This window comes from Vigna unguiculata, chromosome 3 (assembly GCF_037176805.1).
Source record: "Vigna unguiculata cultivar grain cowpea cultivar isolate G323 ecotype 2 chromosome 3, ASM3717680v1, whole genome shotgun sequence".
NCBI lineage: Eukaryota > Viridiplantae > Streptophyta > Magnoliopsida > Fabales > Fabaceae > Vigna > Vigna unguiculata.
Window position 1 is genome coordinate 54,227,130 of NC_140794.1, and position 23,310 is coordinate 54,250,439.

The window sequence follows — 23,310 nt, forward strand, 5'->3', positions numbered from 1 at the left end:
TAGGTATATCCTAAGATACTATAATATTATTATTATTTAGAAACCATTAACTTTTACATCAAAAATTTTAGTTTTTAACAATAAAAAATTCAAAAACTTTTATTTTAATTATCTAAAAGTATAAATAATAATTAAGTCTAACATAATAAAATATTGAATTCACTTTTTTAACTAATATAAACAATACATTAATAAATTCAAAAAATAAAAACAGTATGACTCGTGCATTCATGTTATTCAAACTTTTTTTATATGAATTACATTTCATAATATATTTTTCATAATATATTGCATTATATCTATTTATAATATTTTAAATTTTATTTTATCTTTTCTCTTATTTCATATAGGCATTGATATTCTTTTTGTGTTTTAAATTGTTTATATCTACATTTATTTATATTTAAAATTTTAACACAAAATTGTATTATATTTATTTTGTACGAGATCTAACAGTAAAATATGCATTTCATTTTAGTCTAATTTATAACTAAATAATTTGGTTGTAAATTTTAATCATACAATAAAATTATTTCTTACACATCAATGATTAATTATAGTGTCAGTTTTATAAATTAAAATTAAAAAAAAATTCATATCTAAATATTATTTTTTAATATTAATAATATTATTTGTATTATTATTATTAATATTATTAGTTATACTTTTAATAATATGATATTTTAACATTATAAAATCAAAATTAAAACAATTTTATTTAATTTAATTTATTACATAAAAAAAACTCATAATTAATTACTTATCTTTTTCTCATATCACTAAACTTTTTACTAAAATTTTATATTTATAATTATATATAATTATAATCACATAAATAAATTATTTATGTAAATATAAAAATAATTATATTAATTTCTTAATAAAAATAAAAAAATACAATTTTATCAAGTATAAGAAAAGTTAATTACCTTTTTTAATAAAAAAGAACAAAAACAGTACGTATGCACGGGTTAAATAGTTGTAAAAAAATTGTATTCAATTAATTAAATTAATTTTAAATAATAAATTAGTTAAATAAAAAAACAAAAAAAATATAACATACAAAAAACTAAAAAATATAAAATCACTTTAACTTAAACAAATTAAAAATACACTTAAATAAATCATAAAATTAAATTGAAAAGAATTTCGAAATAAAAAATAAAATTTAAATCGAAGTCTTCGTGAATACGATGATTTCACACTTAACAAGAAAAAAAAATTGAAGTTGTCATTAACGTGAAGAATTAATGTTGAAAAAAAAAAAAAAAAGTCGTAACACATCATACAACTTCAGGTCTTTGACATATACTTTAAAATCACCATCCCTCTTACGACTCCACCCCTTTTGGTAATTTTCTTTTTTAAAAGTCCCCTTACGTAAATTAAAAAGTAAATTTATCCATACGCAAATGAATCTTAATAAGATTAGAAATAGCGATGAAAAAAAATAAAAAAGTTATTTAGTACTTTGACTTTCATGAACATGTACATAATTCAGTATAATTGTAAATATAAAAAAAATCACTCATATATAAAATGATTGTCCTTCGTTCTTACATATTTTTGAACTCATCAATAATTGAACCAGAAATAAAATTTTCAACTATTTTTTTCCAATGTAAATATAAACTTATTCTAAATAATTAATAAGAAACTCCTCAACTATAACTTGTTAAACCTTAACAAAGGTTTTTTTAATTGAATAATATAATCATTTGTATGGTGCTCCGGAATACGTAAATAAGTAGAATTTGTTCTGTTTTATATCGTCACAAATATCTTTCTTTTTATCACTTTTAAAAAATAAATATATTTTTTTATTCTTCGTCAATATATCTATTTTTACTTTAAGTTTAAGATTAAAAAATAATTTATCATCATTTAATCAAAAAGTAAAAAAATTAAGAATTATTAAAAAAAAATATATGATAATCAAGCATAAGTTGAAAGACGATTATGAAAAAATACATAATACAATACTTTTTCTTCCATATTTATAAAAATTAATATAAAGCTCATGAGATAAAAAATAATGCTTAATATTAAACAAATGTTTCAGTATTATGTGAAACAATAAAGATACTTTTTTTTTTTCACGAATGAAAGATAACAAATGAGAAATGAAATAAAAATAATGAATTTGTATCTAACTTTTTTTTCGAAACAAAAGTAAAACATGTGAATGTGTGAAATGAATATAATACGTGAAAAAGTCAAAAACAGAATAAAAAAATAAGAAACATCTTTATAGATTTTTTTATTTTTTTATTTTTTGATTTTATGTTATATTTTTTATTAATATTAAATATTATGCTTTATAAAATAAATAAAAAACACCTAATTTAACTTTTAATATATATTAATATAATTTTGAAAATTAAAAAAATTAAAATATTTAATACACATAATATAAAAAATTAAAAATGTTGAGGCCACGGTCACTCTACCTCCAAGAAGTTCCGCCATTGGATTTTAAGATTCTTTATCGACAAAGTTGAAAGGGAAATAAGATGATTGAGTTCAACTCTTCATCTGATATTTAAAGATATAAAATTAATTTTATAAATTTGAAAGGAAGGATGAAATAAATTATGGGTTCAACTCTTCTAACTAATAAATACCATGAAATCCTAATAAATAACATTGGCATATAAAAAAAATGTCTTCGTTTTCATTGTTATTTCTTTTCACTATTTATATTCTTCTTTCTCCATTTTTACTATTCATGTTCTCCCATCTCATTGATCATATTTTCGTACTCTCTTTATATTATTTGTCGTTTTGTTTTTATTTTTTGGTGTTTGTCTTCTTTATTATTCATCTTCTTTTTGCAATTTTTTTTCTGAACTTTATCTTCTTTATTGAGTTTGGTCTTTGTCGAGTTTCTTTACCATTTGGTTTGTTCGTAATTTTTCATTTTCAGTTTCTTCCTCATAAACCCTCCGGAACAGACCTGAATCGCAAATTACACTATTCACATCCTCTTTAATTTAAGTTATGATTCAAACTACAAAAGTGTTTTATGGCCCTAATTGTTTTAATTTTTCTTTTCATTATATATTTAATTCATCCTTGAACTTTTCTTCAAAATTATTATCTATTTAATTTACCGACAATATTATTAAGTCGTTTTCATAAATGACTACCCTTAGTCAAACTAGTTACAGGGTTTGAATTATTTGTTGCATGGATGATGATTTTGACATAAAACTTCGCCTTTCTAATTTGTGAAACTTGTCCCTCATGGATTTCGAAGAGAACATGACCCTTTTTAAACACTTTCAAAAGACGTAAGTTTCTCTCTTTGATCTATTCTTCTCTTTTGTTCCTTTTATTTTATTTTTTTTGTTTCTTGAATGACTAAAATTGTTCTCAATTCTATTGTTTATTTTTCCTTTATAATATCAACATTAGTGTTAGGTTCATCTAGAAAAGTCTCGCATGACTTAAGATAAATAATCAAGTGAGTAATAATAATTATATAATGAATTTTGGTTAAAAACATTTTAAAGTTTGTATTTGTTCTTTATTTTTTATACTCTTGTAATAAAGTTTTGTGAGGTTTAGTTTAAATTATTATTTTGAAAAGGGTGAGTATATTTAAGGTCAATATGCATGAGAGAGTAGTTTATGTGTTGTAAAATTTTTCACATAATGTTATTTTATGGTTGTCATGAGACAACAAACATGGGGTTTATTTTTCTCCAGTTTTGGATTTTTCACATTATATTTTTGTGTTGATTGTTTTTATCTTATTTATCTATTAGTAGAATATTTATCAGAGGTAAAGACATTGATGTCCTTCATGATGACGTTTTTTCTCATCAGAGTTTATGGTTCAATAGGATATTCTTAGTATCTTCTGTGGATGTTGCTTGGTCTAATGTTCCACACCAGAAAAATATTATTTTTTTGTTGTTGGAGAATCATTCGTGGTTGTTGAAATTGCAATGTCATTTGCAAGTGCTCTCAAATGCGACATAGAGAAATTTAAAGGAAGAATAAATTTTGGCTTATGATAAACTCAAGTTAAAGATGTGCTGATACAACCTGGATTACACAAGGCATTGAAAGGAGTGCGAAAATTGGCTAACATTGATGCACAATACTAGGAAAGTCCCACGTTACCTAAGATAAGCAATAAAGCGAGTGATAGTAGCTATATAATGGACTTAAGATCCATGATGCACAAACACCTCAATAAAAAACATTTAAGTCTGTATTTAAATTTTCTTATAAACATAATGTTGTGAGGTTTAGTTTAAATTATTGCTTTGAAGAGTGTGTGTGATTTTGTGGTCAAAGGGCACAGTCTATTTGTTGTAAAAAATTGTCCCAACTTTTAAAAAAATGTTTTAATTAGGTCCTTTTGAACAAAAAAATATTAACAATACTACCATGTGTAGTGTAGGCTTTAAGCCTAACTCAATCCCACAAAATCGATTTGTAAGGTAAGACTTACACCTCACTTATATACTATAAAATGGTCTTATCTCTAGTGATTTCCAGCAATAGAAGAATAGGAGACTGTGAAATTCACATATTTATCTTCAGTTTCAGGTCAAATCAGTAGAATTAAATATTCATAAAAATATTACTTTTTATATTTCCTTTTTCTGAAGACGACAGTTATTAATGCGATCAACGGCTTAAATTTTTTTTAGAGAAACTAATAAATATAATAACTTTATAGTTTAATAAAATAATTATAAGATTCTTTATTTTATTGTTTTTATTACTATATTATAATATATATATATATATATATATATATATATATATATATAAAAGATTAGATAAAGAATGTGTATAAATAATAAAAAAATAATTAATATTGTCTTAAATTTTAAAAATAATAATCAACAAAATAATAAATTATCACACTTAAAAAACACGAGGTATCTATTTTGAACCGATAAATGTTTTCCAAAATTATTCAAATAGTCTAAAATCAAACCATGGACTATTGAGTAGAATTGGAAGAGGTTGAACGTAACGGGTAAATATTATTTTCCATATGTATAATTAGTTTAGTGAGGAGTTCATATCATACAATACATATCTATTCAATCTTATCAGTCGAGAAATAGTATTTTTTTTAACTAGTCTAACATTTAATTTGATTCGTATTTTTTTTGTTATTTTAGTAACTTTTACTATATTCTTTGTAGGAATATTAAAGTAAACTCAATTCCATAACTAACTTGATTCACCTATGTTTAATAGGATTGAGTTAAAAAAATATAACTTTTTAAAATATAGTTCAATATCAACAATATTTACTTATACTGATTTTTTTTTAATTATTTTTTTATCTTTATTTTGAAAAAATGTTAAATTAGTTCTTCAATTTTATTTTTTTTTTCAATTTATTTCTGTTTTCTTATAAGTGATTCAATGTCACATGTCAATTTTTAATTTTTAATTTTTAAATTTAATATTATTTGTGAGAAACTAACAGCAGAACACATTGAATCACTTTTAAAAAAAATCAGAATCAAATTAAGATAAAAAAGATAAAGGACCAATTTGATACTTTAAAAAAAAATTTAACCTTTTTTTTAGTTTACTCATATTACTAACATAAGAATATATATAATTTTTAATTATATTAAAAAATACAAAATACGTACACTAAAAGAAAATAATTCTTCTTATATACTGTTATAAATTATAAATTATAAAATACAAATATTAAGACAAAAAAAAGTAATTTAGCTTTTTTTTTTTTAAGTTTACTCATATTACTAACATAAGAATATATATAATTTTTAATTATATTAAAAAAAACAAAATACATACACTAAAAAAATAATTCTTCTTATATACGGTTATAAATACAAATAGAATATATCTTCGAACCAACCAATTATTTAGTTCAAATAATAATAATTTATGAATGCCTTTTTAAAATAGGGAATGAATTATGTTATGAAGTACTCATATTCAACATGCTTCCGCCATGGATGAATAATTTATATGGTCATAAGAATATAAATTTTGAAAAGTGATTCTTCTATCTCAGTCACTGTATATTAGTTGTTAACTTTAATTAATTTGAATTAAAAATTTATAAATATATTTGACAATAATAAAAAAAACTCATTAAATATGACTAGATTAGAAATATTTCTCAATAAAGATGAGATTAAATTTTAAAATATTATGAGTTAAAAACAACTTATAAAAGCTCTATATTGAATAGCTTAGTGAATATTAGTTTTCTATATTTTTACAATATCTATATCTATATATATTAATATAAAGGAGATTTTTCTTTATTTTTCAAATTTACTCTTTAAATATTTTTTTTAACTTAAATGAATATTTTATTAATTTTTCTATTTTTTAAATTTAGTCATTATTTTTTAAAATTTAACTATTTTTTTAATTATAAAACTATCTATAACGTAAATAAAAAATATTAACAATAACATTATAAAAATGATTTATATTTAATTTCATAGTTATAATAATAAATAATAATAATTATAAATGATTTATTATAAAAAAATTGTGAACAGTAGTATTTGATGAAAAAGTTATTTTTACAATAGACTGATAAAATATTAGATTAAATTAAAAGCATATAAATGATTTTAAAATAGGGTTAGTAGTAAGTAAATCAGGAATTAAATATGAAAGCCGAGAATAATGACAACATCATCATAACGTGAAAGAAACTAACTTGATAGGCAAGTCTCCTTATAGCCTCAAACATATAAATAGCCAAATCCACCTTCTTTCTTCTTCTTTGCTCTCTCTCCCATTCCTCCTTTTCTTTGTTTTCTAGTTTCATTCAAGGTGATTTTTCATTCCCTATTTTCTACCATCTTAGATCTCTTAAATCTCTTCCCTTTCCCCTTCTTATTTTGTTCAATTCGTTTGGATTTGTTTCAGGTCCCTTAACGCGATTTCTGCGCCGCTGAAAAGAGTGGTAACTGATAAATCAGGTACTTGTCGATCTCTTCTCTCTCTCCCTATCGTGAAATGATCCCAATTTTTTTTATGTCATTGGGTGATAGTGCTTCAAAATCAAGAACGAAACCAATTTCACCTTGTGTGTTCCGATAATGACCCTGTGGCAATGAATCATTGATCAAAGCGTCGTCATTTTTTCTTTTCTCCATTCTCAAGCTTTTTTGTTTTGCATTTTCCTGATATGGGCAAAATGGCAGGGGTGTAATCAAAAGGTGATGCTTTTGGGCCAAAGGGACATGAAAAAAATTCAGCCTTAAGCGTCGTCCTATTCGCACAGTTTCGATTTGTTTTCTCCTGCAACTGTAAGCCATTAATTGGTTTTTCATTTTTTTTTTTCAATATCTCAGTCATTTACGACATTTCACACCATACATACGGACTTAAATTTTATATTTGATTGAAAATGTTTAAAGCTTTTAACCATACTGATACACCCGCATAGGGCATGGTAATTGAGTAATGATTTGACAGCCCATGTGTCAAGACCCGAGTGTTTCTCATCTACCATTTGCCTATCAATTAAGAAAAGTAGAAAATAATATGTTGTACTTGAGTTTCTCTATTTTTTTTTAATGGTTACAGAACATGTTCAATTTTCGGAAACATGAATATGGTTTACTAAAATAAAAGCACTAGAATATTTTGCCTAGCCCACCTGCCAGATTTAGGTTAAAGTTTTTCACAGGGTAATGGTTTTTTGTCATCCACAGAACTTTTTCAACATTGACCTTAACCTAGGCCAGATGGATGCCAATTATGTAGTAACAATTGCATATTCAAAAAGCAAATTTGATATGTACCCTTTAAAACAGGCAATATTAACGGAGGCTGAATAGATTTTTTACAATTTATCTCTCCCCCTCTTATTTTTTACCATCCTTTTATTGTATTTTTGTGGTGGGAGAGTTATTGGAGTATGGTTATGTCCTTAACTTTTATTCACGTTGGCTGTTGAAGTGTCTAGTCAATGAAGGGAAATTTGTTATGATCATAATATAGTTTTTTATTTATTTTTAATTTATATATATATATTGGAATGTGAAGGTCGTGCGTTGGATCTACAGCTACAAGTGACAGGCTGACAGCTACATTTTTTCTCCATTTTTAGCTCGGGTAGGTCCATCACCGAAGTTTCAAGTTTCAAATACATACCACAGATATAACTGCACGAACACATGACTCATACAGTGCACGACGCTACACAACTCTGTATCAAGTATTAATATTTTATGCCATTTCTTTCCCAAATGTTGCTATAAACAATTACAGCAATAATGATTTCTTCGTTAGAGCATTTCCGATGGTCTACCGAAATTTGTGCTTCTTAACTTTAGTGACTCTGTCTTATAATATTAGATCTAAAATTTTAGCAGTTTTCCACTTACCGTTAATAGTCTAAAATCTTAAAACATATCTTTAACAAAATGCAATTTTATTTTTAGAAACCATTTACCTGTTCTTACTATTAGAAGCCATGTCAACCCCATCCATTTATAATCTTGAGTAAAATTGATTCTTAAATTGTAAAACCTCCCAGGAATTACCATCGGATATGCTCGTAGTGCATTTTGAACATAAGGGACTATGCATATGCATAATGATTATAATAATGTTAAAGAAGGTCATGTGTCATTTATAGATAAGTTCGAATAACTGACATAGCGACATGATAAACATTTAGTATAATGTATTCATAATCTGCCTTATCTTCTGTGCGCATCATTAGATCTATGCTTGTTTTGAATTCTGGTTATATATTTATTTATTCTACCCAAGAAATTGCTTAGTAATTTTGAACTTCACAAAAGTATCTATACATTGGGTTTTTCTCTATGGCTTTGAAGGTATTGTCTTGTGAAAGTATCTTTTACTTTCATACTTGGGAGGGTTTACATACTTTTAAATTTGTTATAGACATCATTTGACAAGTATTAATGCACGTTGAAAGGTAAAACGGGTATAGAACTAAAATAAATTGCTGACGTGTAGTTTGGTAATAAAATAAGATTTTTTTCCTTTTTTTTATGTTATTTGTTTCCGAAGAAAATCTTTTGGGAGTAAAAAGTAGAGGCTAGAAATCTTAGTCTGTTTTTGGAGAATGTTCCATGTGAATGTTGATTATTTGAAAAACAGTAGAATCAGGTGTTCCTGAAAGTAATTGTAACTTTGTAAGCTTTCATTGCCATGCCAATTGCACCAACACTCAGAAGAACTGGGAGTTCCCTCGGTCACTGAATTATTATCGACCAAGCTCAGTGGGACATCATTTTCATTGTTTGCTTTTTTTGACAACAATGTTTTCTAGTGTTTCCTCGACGTGTTTCGTTTTTTATATTCGCATTTCATATCATGTTCAGCAATTCCTACTTTTCATTGTACATTCCTGTTTAATCAATTAAACGTCCATTACTCTTACATTAATAAGCCTTTATCATGCGCAAACGCCACCATTGAAACAAATTATATATAAATGTAAATTTTGTATTCATTGATCATCTATAGCCAATATATAGCTTATGGTTTCCTCGGCTACAGATTTTATAACAGTCACCCTCTATTCAGAAGACCCACACATCAATATCATCATCCCGTTACAAATGCAATGCGATATATGAGAAGGTATTTTGTTATAATCATTTTTCTGTTGTTTCATCTTCCGAACATTGTTATTTTCCCTTACATTTCATGACAAAATCCCATTTGGTTGCTCTGTAACTATGGTTATTATTCTCCCAATTAATCAAACTTTCAGTGAAACCCGTGCTTGATGGACTGCTCACACAGTTGCAGTGACAAGAGAACATTAAAGCGGTGGTTTTTCATAGACAAAAGAGTTGGTTGACCGAAGATAAAAAAGTAGAATAGGCAGCACATAAAATCAACCCTGTTTGTGACAAAGTCACACGCTCATAATATCAAACACAATCATTTCTAGCTTTCGTTGATACGTTGGTGCCTCTCAAATAGTATAGCTTGGTTCAATGGATTTGAAGTCCTCTCATGTTTCTCCTGTTCTCACTGACCCTGTTCCCGTCAATAAGTCAAGGCTTCGAATGCATTCTAGTCTGCTAGCTTATTCCCAGCAAGATTCGCCAGTCTCTCCGGGGAAGTACTCAAGAAGCAATTCAAGGAAAAGTACAGGGAGTGTCGATGATGTGAAGTCCAATGGTTGGTTGGATGCCATGAAGGCTTCTTCTCCTCCAAGGAAGAAGCAACTGAAAGGGTCCAGTGTTCAGATTGCTTCAATTGACTTTGAGATTGAAGATTATTGTACATGGATGGTAAATTTGCTACATAGTCTCATGATTTCGTCATTTAGTTCTTTGGTTGATTTATTCGGGATCACAACCGTGGTTTCGTCATGTTCCTTGATATTATGAAAAATTGTACAGAAATACAATTGATATAGTCACAATTGCGATTGCATTATGATTGCAGACACACAAAGAAAAAACCTTGATGTTGCTATCAACATCACAGTCGTAGACCGTATTCGAAAACCATGCATTGATCCATCTCGCTTAAAGTTTTTTTTCCTTTGTAGACTGTCTTTGATTTGGTTTCTTTTACCAGCTTGAATATCCTTCAGCACTAGACTCTTTTGAGAAAATCGTTGACCTTGCTCAGAATAAGAAGATTGCAATGTTTCTAGACTATGACGGCACACTTTCACCGATTGTAGATGATCCCGATTGTGCCTTTATGTCCGAATCTGTAAGTAGTACAGGATTGCCATTATATAAAATTATATATATATATATATATATATATATATATATATATATATCATATATCATATATCAGGTACAATTATGTCAATTCTTCGTTAGTTCTTAATGTAAGTTCTCTCTCTTTTTCTTCACAAAATTATGCTTAGATGCGAACAACTGTGAGAAGTGTGGCAACATATTTCCCCACAGCAATCATCAGTGGAAGAAGCCGTGACAAGGTATCCAGGGTGATTATTGTTTTATTATTTGCTGAGTTAAGTGTTCATATTTTTCTTTATCAGATTTACTGTCATAAAAGCGTGTTACTTTTAATTTTCAGGTTTTTGATCTTGTTAAACTAACAGAACTGTACTACGCTGGTAGTCATGGGATGGATATTATTGGCCCTGTCAGTGAAACTTTGTCCAAAAATCACCCTAGTTGTGTAATGTCTACAGACCATGAGGTGTGTAACAGTAGTGAAGCAATCATGGATTGTGTCACCGTTTTATATACATTGAATATATGTCAAAGAATTCCGAAGTTCACCGTGTCTCTGTATTTGAATGTGTCTAGGGAAAGGAAGTAACTCTCTTTCAACCTGCGAGAGAATTCCTGCCTATGGTTGATGAGGTGCGAGTTCTCTTTCGAATATTAAGCGCGAATCATGAGCTTTTTCATAAATTGCAAAGAAAGTAATGATGGGATGATTTCATGCAGGTTTTTAGAGCCCTCGTCGAGATTACTAAAGATATAGAAGGCGCAAAAGTTGAAAACCACAAATTTTGCGTTTCTGTACATTACCGTAATGTAGAGGAGAATGTAAGCATTGGTTGCACCAACCATGAGGAGTTGATATAGTTTTTCCAAATCCCGATCATTCCATTATCTAATCCTTTTTTACTTTTTAAATGGACCGCAGAATTGGACAGTAGTTGGGCAACGTGTCCATGATGTCTTGCAAAGTTACCCTCGTTTACGTTCAACTCATGGACGGAAGGTATTGTAATATTAGCCATTCTTAATTGGAAAGTGGACACTTTGTACTTTTGCACAATTTTTAAACATTTTATGATTGTAACCAGTGATTTAAAATTTTAGTAATATAAACCTCCTTTGGTGCGGTAGGTTTTAGAAGTCCGTCCTGTGGTTGACTGGAATAAAGGAAAAGCAGTTGAGTTTTTACTTGAATCTCTAGGTAAGAACCTCTCTTCTGCCTTTGATTATATTTTGAACACAAACCAAGCTCAAAATGGTGTTTTGCAGGATTTAATGATAGTGAGGATGTGCTTCCCATCTACATTGGAGATGATAAAACTGATGAAGATGCATTCAAGGTATTGAATTTGAATTAAATATTTTCAGTTATGCTACAAATTTTAATGACTGCAATGTGCATATGGTAAACATATAGGTGCTGCGAGAGAGCAATAGAGGCTATGGGATTTTGGTTTCGTCGGTGAGGAAAGAAAGCAATGCCTTCTACTCTCTCCGAGACCCCAATGAGGTACAAATCTCGGCATAGTTGTTGTGCAATTATTTTGTCTGATTCTTCTTTTTGTCAGAACTTAGATTATTGGCATAATACGTGCAGGTCATGAAATTTCTCCAACTCTTGGTGAACTGGAAAAGACAAGAAAGAAAGCATGGGAAGATGTAAAGGCCAAAGGCTTCATTGTATTTTATACTCCAATTACATAGATTTTCTAGAATTGATTATTTCTTCCTCCGCTTTCATTTCTATTAAGTTATTACCAATGGAAGCTACTGGATCCTGCGGATTTGTGGTTATTATTATTGCTATATACACCATCTCAGTATCACTTTTTTATTCTTTTCAACTTGTAATAGTTGAGTGAAATATATCAGCGGCTTCCATCAATTATTTAGCATTTTTCTAAAGCTGGATCAGTAGTCATTCGTGTATTATGAACTGCTTCTTGGCAAGCAAAATGATATGAAAAACAGTAATATTTTTTATACATTTAATTTTAATAATAGTTTCTGCATAAATATATTTTTTAGCCTATGTGCATTACGGAATAAATGCTGAAACTATTTCTTAAATGTTTGTCTGATTCTGATGAAAGTATGATATTTAACCATACTTTTGCATCTGCTTTATAATTGCCATGGAAAGTAAATGTGCGATGATTAGGACGTTAGAAAGAAAAGAAAGCAACGGAGAACAAGACACGACGGAAGCAGTTAGGAAATTGACTATCTATTTATTGTATAGAGAAACAATTGATGAGGGGAAAAAAGTACATATATTTAATTTACAATAAGGACCATGCAAGTAAAACATCATATTCTAGGTACATTTGCATTTATTTAATGAATAAACTTCAACCTTGACCATAACACACTAAATTAAGCGCCATGTCTGAGCACATTTTTTTCATGGAGGAAGAAAAAGTAAGAAAAATAAAATAAAACATTTCATAAATTAACTTTAATTCATAAAAAAGTTACAAATAAGATTTTAGAAAAAATGTTATAAATTAACTTATGAACAATTTACTTTTAATTTGTAAAAAAAAAAAAAATCTTCCTACATTTTTTTATTTTTCAATAATAGTCGTAACATCCTAATTTTAGCAGCTTAAAACTAATAAATTAGGATGTTCCAACTTAGTGTTCAAAACATATAAATAAATGTATAAAATATATTAATACAGTCTTACAAATAATCGGACTATATAAATATATCAATTATACATACCAAACATTTCTAATTCTAAATACAAGCTAACCACTTACAATAGTTTTCCACTGAGATCTCTTTCCGACCTAAAAGATGGCTCTTCAACCTCTAGAGGTGCCTCTGAAATTGCAACCACCACTGTTAATAGGTGATCATCCCAAGAACGAGATTAGGATATACTATTATGATCATTGATCAACAAAGACAAGACTCAAACTGATAAATAAAACGACGCATGCAAGCAGAAGATGACTTATATGCAACAGAAAATATAAAAGACCAAAAAAAGAGAGCAGAAACTTAATTTATGCGAATGGAGAAACTGATAAGTCAAAATTGAAAAACTCACCGAAAGGATCAATCCTAGGGTCTCGATTTTTCAATCAGACGACCAAAAGGATTTAACACTTAGAGAGAAGTCATAAAACTGTAGGAAAATGGTTTTTAGAGAGAGGATGTGTTTTGTTTAAAAATAATGAAACTCATTTATAACAATTCTATTTATATTAAAATATTTTAATATTAAAATAATCGAGCTTCACTATTTTTAACCCACTATCACCTTTAAACTATCATTTTCTAGGGTTTTAGAACGGTGTTTATAAAAAAATCATGTAAACAATTAAATAACCCATATAATATTCATAAAATTTGCTCAAAGTGTAAAAAATGGGTTAAGTACATAGTAATAATGGTTCATCGACGATTAAAATATGTCTGTCATTAATATTTTTAAAACTATTTACAGTTTTTTGGAATTAAAGAAATTGTTTATTACCTTTTACACAAACCAATATTTCAAAACTTGATATAACTGCTCTATTTATTTAACGGTAACGTCACATTTGTATACCTAAAAGGAAAGAAATAAATGACACAACATTAAAACTTTCATCCTCGCAAATAAAACTAGATAGATTTTCCTTTCTTTCATTTAAACAATTTTGTACAAAATATAAATAAAAATGTGAAGAAAAAAATCATAATTTAAGACTTATTAAACATAGAAAATAAATGTGTCAACTTCTTAGAAAACTAATATTTTTTTTAGAAAATGCTCCTAAAAGGTATTATTAAAATGGGACCTTGTATAAAAATAATAATTATAATTTTTTTTATATATTTTTATTTTTATCAGCAATCGTTAGTTGTTAATTTTTGTTAAGGAAGAAGCAATCTCTCCCACCCTCCTTTCTAGAGACATTCAAACTCATTTTATTTATCCAAATTGTTGGGAGGAATTGAAGTAATAACCTCCCTTTCCCTCTCCCTTCCTTCTAATCACTAAGCTATTATATAGTTAAATTTGTATGGAAGGTTAAGTTATGATATAAGATCAATCATTTTTAGATAAATTTGAAGTAAATGAGCTTGTGATGTTTTATTTATGTGTAAATGTTTGTTTATCCCAGGTAAAAGAGTTAGTTTGAATTCTCCATATGATATTTTAATGATTTTGTTTTTTATGTGTGACACATTATGGGACAAATATTCTTGAAGGCCGAAATTTTCCAAATTTTATGTATATATAATGAAAATTTATAGGAATTAAATTAGGTAGGTTTTTAACTTAATAATAAAATATAAAATTAAATATAATAAATAAGAACAAACTTATTAAGATATTTTTGTTATATTTTTTCGTTGTCTCTTGATTTACTTAAAATTTTTGTTTATCTTCACTTTCACAGGTACTCTTTTGTTTCTAAAGAAAAAAAAAATTAAATACAAAATCATTATTTCTGCTCTCTATCTTTTATATGTTTTGTTTTATTTTGAAGTAAATAAAGTATTTCTTTCTTGTTTTATTTGATACTAAAATATTAGTTTCATTTATTTTTTTCTCTTATTAGTAATTTTTTATGAATATAAAAATTGTTAATTATTATGTATTTTCTATAATTTGATTTTAAATATGTTTTGATTATCGTATATTTTTCTTATGATAATTAGACCCTTCAATAATTAATTAGATTTTGATAATTTATTTTTTAATTTTAAATTTTTTTTAAACAAATATACTTATGAAAAATAAAATAATAGATTTATTTTTTAAAAATGATAAAAAATAACTGCATGTGAAAATAAAAGTAAGACATTCAATTTTTTCGTCTTTTATAAAGAATGATGTTAATAACTCAATTATTTATTTATTTATTTTTATTTATTTTTTGTCAGTAATAAAAATTGAATATATAAATTTTAAGTGTATTATTATTTTATTCCAAAATTATTCATCAAAATATATCATTGAACACACAGACTTCTTATTCCTCATCTTCTTGCCACTAATATGCCTCACGTAGCAAGAAAATGGTTAGAGAGCATATTGGCGGGTTTTTAATACACACGATACACAAAGACACTTGCAAATATTTCTATATTTTACTTTTTTAAATTTTTAAATGAACTTATTTTAAAAAAATATTTAAAATATGAACTTAGATAAAAAAATAATTTTGAGTATAATTCAAATTAAAGTACAATGCAAATAAATTTAATTTTAAAAATAAATGAGAGTTGAATCTAAATATAAATTTTAAAAAATTAATCTTTTTAAAAACAACATTAATTTTACAGTCTAACTAAAAAATAAAATATATGAATTCAAATCATAAACATTTTTTAGTGTTTAATATTTATTTTACTAATACTTTTATTTTAATCACTTAATTTTTTCAATAAAACTTTAAATAAAATTTACTGGTAATTATTAGTGGACAGTAAATATACAATGATATCGGTATTTAAATTATATTTCTTTAAATATGAAATTATTGGCATCGTGTTAAAGTTCTAAGGACTTGAAAACTTTTCAAAATTGTCCCTCGATACTAACTTGCAATTCATATAGTTTACATATTTTTTATGACAATGAAAGACCAAAGCGAGCAAGCCAAACCATGAACATGTTTAATTTTAACCTGAAACCATTTAAACCTCACTTAAACTCAAGCGAGTAACCCGCAAGTTTTAAATTCAGCTAAGGTTTGAACTCTTTCAAAGTAAAAGACCTAAATGTTATATATGAATTTAGATATTTACAATTCTTTAAAATTTACTAATCCATTTTTTTTGTCGTTTAACGAGATCTTATGTACCATGAATATCAATATAAGTTACAAAAATCAACCTTTATTATTTGCATTAGGTGGCTGACTTGAAGAAAAATATAGGTCAAACTAAATAGACAAATAAATAATAATAGGCAAATAAGTAGGACACAAAGAACAAATAAGTGCGAAACTACGTTTTCGTACAATTTTTAAAAATTTACTGATCAAATGTACTTCTTATATACCATGAATTTGTTTACAAGTCACAAAAACAACCTTTCTTTTTTGCATAAGGTGGCCGACTTGATAAAAAAAAATAAGTCAAATAAAATCTCAATCTAGGTGGTGTACAATGAATAAATATGTGGGGAGTTGTTTGTTACTTTTCATACAATTTTTTAAAATTTACTAATTAATCTTTTTTTTATCATCTAAAGGGATGTACTTCTTATGTATCACAAATTTAATTACTAGTCACAAAAATCAATTCTTATTGCTTGAACAAGGAGGTTGAGTTGAAGAAAAAAAAAAGACAAATAAGTGAGGCATAATGAACAAATATGTGAGGAGCTGCATGTTACTTTTCGTATAATTTTTTAAAATTTACTAATAAATTGTTTTTCCATCCAATGGAATGTACTTGTTATGTACCACGATTTTGCTTACAACTAAAAAAACAACCCATAGTTTTTGCACAAGGTGATTGCCTTTAAAAAAATAAGTTAGATAAGATCTCAATCTAAGTGGGGCACAATGAACAAATATGTGGGAAGTTTTTTGTTACTTTTCATACAATTTTTTAAAATTTACTAATCAATATTTTTTTTTTGTGTCTAATGGGATGCACTTTTTATGTACCACAAATTTCATTATAAATTACAAAAATCAACCCTTATTACTTGCACTAGGTGGGTGGCTTGAAGGAAAAAATAGGTCAAACTATATAGACAAATTAGTGGGGGCACAAAGAACAAATAAGTGGGGAGATGCATATTACTTCTCGTAGAATTTTTTAAAATTTTTGGTCAATCTTTTTTAGTCATTCAATGGATGTACTTCTTATGTACCAAAAATTTGCTTACAAGTCACAACAACAACCCTGACTTTCTGCACAAGGGCTGGCTTGAAAAAAAAAAGTCAACTAAGATCTCAATCTAAATGGGGCACAATCAACAAATATGTGGGAAGTTGCTTGTTACTTTTCCTACAATCTTTTAAAATTTACTGATCAATCTTTTTTTTTTCGTCTAATGGGATGTACTTCTTATGTACCACAAATTTTAATATAAGTTACAAAAATCAACTCTTATTGCTTGTCCTAGGTGGTTGACTTAAAGAAAAAAAATAGGCCAAACCAAATAGGTAAATAGGTGGTGCACAAAGAACAAATAAGTAGGGAAGTGCGTATTACTTTTCGTATAACTTTTTAAAATCTCTGATCAATCTTTTTTGGTTATCCAATGGATGTACTTCTTATGTACCACAAATTTGCTTATAAGTCACAAAAATAACCCTTATTTTTTGCACAAGGTGGTTGATGTGATAAAAATTGTTACTTTTTGTACAATTTTTTAAAATTTACTAATAAATTGTTTTTTCATCCAATGGAATATGCTTTTTATGTACCACAAATTTGCATACAAGTCAAAAAACAACCTTTATTTTTTGACAATATGACTGACTTGAAAAAAAAAAGTAAAAAAAAAATCTCAATCTAAGTGGGGCACAATGAAAAAAAGTGGGGAGTTGCTTATTACTTTTCGTACAATTTTTTAAATTTACGAATCAATCTTTTTTTTCATCTAATGGGATGTACTTCTTTGGTATCACGAATTTCATTATAAGTTACAAAAATCAACTCTTATTGCTTGCACTAGGTGGTGGTTGGCTTGAAGAAAAAAATAGGTCAAACAAGATAGGAAAATAAGTGGGGCACAAAGAACAAATAAGTGGGAAGTTGCCTATTACTTTTCGTATAATTTTTTAAAATTTCCTGATCAATCTTTTTTATCATCCATTGGCTGTACTTCTTATGTACCACGCATTTGCTTACCGGTCACAAAAACAACCCTTATTTTTTGCACAAGGTGACTGGCTTGAAAAAAAAAAGTCAAATAAGATCTCAATCTAAGTGGGGCACAATGAATAAATATGTGGAGAGTTACTTGTTACTTTTCCTATCATTTTTTAAAATCTACTAATCAATATTTTTTTTTCGTCTAATGGGATGTACTTCTTATGTACCACAAATTTCAATATAATTTACAAAAATAAACTCTTATTGCTTGCACTAGGTGGCTGACTTGAAGAAAAATATAGGCCAAACTATATAGGCAAATAAGTAATAGTAAAATAAGTAAGGCATAAAGAACAAATAAGCGGAGAACTGCGTATTACTTTTTATATAATTTTTACAATTTTTTGATCAATCTTTTTTTGTCATCCATCTTATATACCACAAATTTGCTTACAAATAACAAAAACAACCTTTATTTTTGCACAAGGTGGTTGACTTGATAAAAAAAAGTCAAATAACATGTCAATCTAAGTGGGACACAATGAAAAAATATGTGAGGAGCTGTATATTACTTTTCGTACAATTTTATAAAATTTACTAATAAATTGTTTTTCATACAATGGGATGTTCTTTTTATGTAGTACGAATATGCTTACAAGTAAAAAACAATCCTTATATTTTGCACAAAGAGGCTGCCTTGAAAAAAAAAGTCAAATAAGATCTCAATCTAAGTGGGACAAAATGAACAAATATGTGGGGGTTGCTGGTTACTTTAACTACAATTTTTAAAATTTACTAATCAATCTTTTTTTTCGTCTAATGAGATGTACTTCTTTTGTATCACGAATTTCAATATAAGTTACAAAAATCAACCTTTATTGCTTGCACTAGGTGGCTGACTTGAAGAAAAATATAGGCCAAACTAGATAGGCAAATAAGTAATAGGCAAATAAGTAGGGCACCAAGAACAAATAAGTGGGGAACTGCGTATTACTTTTCGTAAAATTTTCTAAAAATTATTGATCAATCTTTTTTGTCATCCAATGCATGTACTTCTTATAGACCACGAATTTGCTTACAAGTCACAAAAACAACCTTTATTTTTTGGGGTTAAACATGTTTTTGGTCCCTCAAGTTTTAGTGAAATTTGGAATTAGTCACTCTTCGAAACTTTATACCAATTTAGTCCTCATCTTCAAAAATACATGAATTTAGTCCTTTTAATCAAATTTTGTTAAGTTTATCTGACGTTTCATGTAACATCCCTTTTTTTATAATAAACTGTATTATTTATTTTAAATAAAGCAATTAGAAAATCTTATATTTTTACTAATGTTTCATATTTTATCTAAATGCATTTTAAACATTAAAAATCTATTTTATCATGATGTAATTTTACTTATTGAAAATAACAATAAGAATAAAACAAAACAAATATTATATATATATATATATGAGGTAAAAATATTTTAATTAAATAGGTGTGTGTAAATATATATATATATATATATATATATATATATATATATATGAAGAATTTTTAAAAGAGAAAAAAAAAATAATATAGAAAAGAAAAAGAAAAAAGAAAAGAATAAGAAAGGATAAGAAGATAAGAAGAAAAGATAAGAAGAAAAAAAAAAGGAGGATAATGATGATTTGGATAAACATGCACATGCTTTGCTTTATATATATATGGAGAGAAGTTACGGTGAGGTGAGAAAGTGAGAAAGTGAGAAAGAAAGAAATAAAGAAAGGAGGGAGAGAGAGAAAGAAAGGAGAAAGAAAAAGAGAAAGAGAAAGAAAGGAGAGAGAGAAAGAGGAAGAGAAAGAAGAGAGGGAAAGAAAGTATAGAGCAAAGATTCAAAGATATCTTAGTCTTCTTCAAAGATTATTAGTGTGCCCTTCAATCAATAAGGTAAGGGGGAGTGAGGTTAAGCTTTTATATATTAATCTTGATAAGCTCATGGGTTTTATATTAATTTTTTATTTATTTTGACTCATATATTATTCTTTTTACTTTCATTTAACTTATTTTCATTTATTATCCTCTTATATTTATTTTATTTAATCTCCAATTATATAGTAATCCTGTTTATTTATTTATTTTATTTAATCTCCCAATATGTATTGATCCTGTTTATTTATTTTATTTAATCTTTAGTTACGCACTGATCCTATTTATTTATTTTATTTTATTTATCTCCAGTTACGCACTGGTCCTATTTATTTTATTTTATTTATCTCCAGTTACACACATGTCCTATTTATTTATTTTATTTTATTTATCTCCAGTTACGCACTGGTCCTATTTATTTATTTTATTTTATTTATCTCCAGTTACGCACTAGTCCTATTTGTTTATTTTATTTTATTTATCTCCAGTTACGCACTGGTCCTATTTATTTATTTTATTTTATTTATCTCCAGTTACGCATTGGTCCTATTTATTTATTTTATTTTATTTATCTCCAGTTATGCACTGGTCCTATTTGTTTTATTTTATTTTATTTATCTCCAGTTACGCACTGATCCTATTTATTTATTTTATTTTATTTATCTCCAGTTACGCAATGGTCCTATTTATGTATTTTATTTTATTTATCTCCAGTTACTCACTGGTCCTGTTTATTTATTTTATTTTATTTTATTTATCTCCAGTTACGCACTGGTCCTATTTGTTTTATTTTATTTTATTTATCTCCAGTTACGCACTGATCCTATTTATTTATTTTATTTTATTTATCTCCAGTTACGCAATGGTCCTATTTATTTATTTTATTTTATTTATCTCCAGTTACTCACTGGTCCTGTTTATTTATTTTATTTTATTTTATTTATCTCCAGTTACGCACTGGTCCTGTTTATTTAGTTTATTTTATTTATCTCCAGTTACGCACTGGTCCTATTTATTTATTTAATTTAATTTAATTTATCTCCAGTTATGCATCCTGTTTATTTATTTTATTTAATCTCCAATTACGTACTGCTCCTGTTTAATTTATATTTTTGTTTATTTATAACGTTCTTACCCTTATCTAATTATTTATTTAAAGTTCTTGCTTTGATTCTTATTTTATCATTATTTTTACAATTAAAAATAAATAAATGTGAAGTGAAAGTATATATTATTTTATTTAGTGAGCTTGGATATAAGAAAATTGTATGTACATTTTATCGTTGTTTTATATTCTTTGTATAGTTTATACGATGACATGAATTGATAGTCATCACATTTAATGACCTTTGAAAATATCCAAGAGTATGTTGGTTAAGTAAGAGTTAAGTCTGATTTCAATAAGTGGAGATTAAACCAGTGTCAAAGTGTTTGTATTTGGGAAGTCACAGTTTGGTACACTGCGGGATGAAAGGCAGGGACCATGGTGGGGTCTAAGGAAGTTTTACCAAGTAGGTGAATATCTGGATAGTTCAGAATAGCGCCCTGGACTAGAATATTCATAGGCCAAACTTGGAACTATCCGATACCTGCTCGGCATCGCCAAGGTTAGGTAGTGAGTATATATCTCTTTTGTGAGCCGATGAATGGCTAGTATTCTCGAGAAAGAAATAATTATGATTGTATCAATGTTTTATGAGAAATACTCAACTACCTAATCACTTCCCAAAGCAACTTTTGATGTTCAGATTGGATCATCAGAAGTGGAATATGGATCCATATGTCTGGTAAAACAAGATCAAGTTTGGTGGTTATAGGTCCAAATCTAGGCCCCCGGTGTCTGCATTGTTTGTTGAGTTTATTAAGATTGATATTTAAGGCTTATAAAGACCTCACTCCTTTCATATTTTTCTTTCATATATACTTGTTGCATGAATAGAAGATGAACCTGTTCAGTGAGAGTTATTCGGGATATTGTTGGTGGATCTTCTGAAGATTAACTCATGGATAATTTCTATTAATATCTTTAGGAGATATTAAAAATATAGATAAATCTTCTATTTTGATGTAAGACTCTTAATATTATACAAATATATATTTTTGTAATATTTCATGAACAATTACAGAGATGTAAACCATATATATGAATATGATGTTATGTTATTATTAATGTTCTCTCAAGGATAATCTTATAAAAAAAAATTAATTCCATATCTTTTTATCAGATAATAATTATTTAGTATAATAGTCAGGGTGTCACATTTCAAGCGCATTTCATGATAATATTTGAATTGTTTACACCGTTTGACACATTTTCGTTTCATTGTTAACTCAAATATTATTATAAAATACGTTTAAAATGTCAAATAAACTTAACAAAAATTGATAAGAAGGACTAAATCCACGCATTTATAAAGATGAAGGACTAAATTGGTAAAAAATTTCGAAGAGGGACTAATTTAAAAGTCCACTAAAACTTGAGGGACTAAAAACATATTTAACCCTATTTTTTGCACAAGGTGGCTGGCTGGCTTGATAAAAAAATAAGTCAAATGAGATCTCAATCTAAGTTGGGCACAAAGAACAAATATGTGGGAAATTGTTTGTTACTTTTCGTACAATTTTTTAAAATATACTAATTAATCATTTTTTTATCATCCAAAGGGATGTACTATTTATGTATCACAAATTTGATTACAAGTCACAAAAATCAACTATTATTATTTAAATAAGGAGGCTGACTTGAACAAGGAGATTGACTTGAAGAAAAAAAAAATAGGCCAAACCGGATAGGCAAATAAGTGAGGCATGATGAAAAAAATAAGTGAGGAGCTGCATGTTATTTTTCGTACAATTTTTTAAAATTTACTAATAAATTGTTTTTTCATCCAATGGGATGTACTTTTTATGTAGCACGATTTTCCTTATTTTTTGCACAAGGA

The 23,310-nt window shown here is 27.0% G+C and overlaps 1 protein-coding gene across 3 annotated transcripts; it reads left to right on the forward strand.

The window, feature by feature from the left end:
• The first annotated feature begins 6,737 nt into the window (after positions 1-6,737).
• Positions 6,738-12,576, forward strand: LOC114177365 (putative trehalose-phosphate phosphatase F). Of its 3 annotated transcripts, XM_028062675.2 has the most exons (16): positions 6,738-6,807; positions 6,904-6,956; positions 7,182-7,286; positions 8,029-8,097; positions 9,520-9,603; positions 9,737-10,265; positions 10,558-10,698; positions 10,862-10,933; positions 11,035-11,160; positions 11,271-11,327; positions 11,415-11,516; positions 11,617-11,694; positions 11,823-11,892; positions 11,961-12,031; positions 12,109-12,201; positions 12,289-12,576. In XM_028062675.2, the coding sequence occupies exons 6-16, from the start codon at positions 9,966-9,968 to the stop codon at positions 12,352-12,354; spliced, it is 1,176 nt and encodes a 391-aa protein (XP_027918476.1). In that variant the 5' UTR covers positions 6,738-6,807; positions 6,904-6,956; positions 7,182-7,286; positions 8,029-8,097; positions 9,520-9,603; positions 9,737-9,965; the 3' UTR covers positions 12,355-12,576. The 3 variants fall into 3 exon arrangements, with proteins under 3 accessions (XP_027918476.1, XP_085526772.1, XP_085526773.1); XM_085670646.1 differs by lacking the exon at positions 7,182-7,286 and having other exon boundaries at positions 6,750-6,807; XM_085670647.1 differs by lacking the exons at positions 6,738-6,807; positions 6,904-6,956; positions 7,182-7,286; positions 8,029-8,097 and adding an exon at positions 8,146-8,200.
• The last annotated feature ends 10,734 nt before the right edge of the window (positions 12,577-23,310 follow it).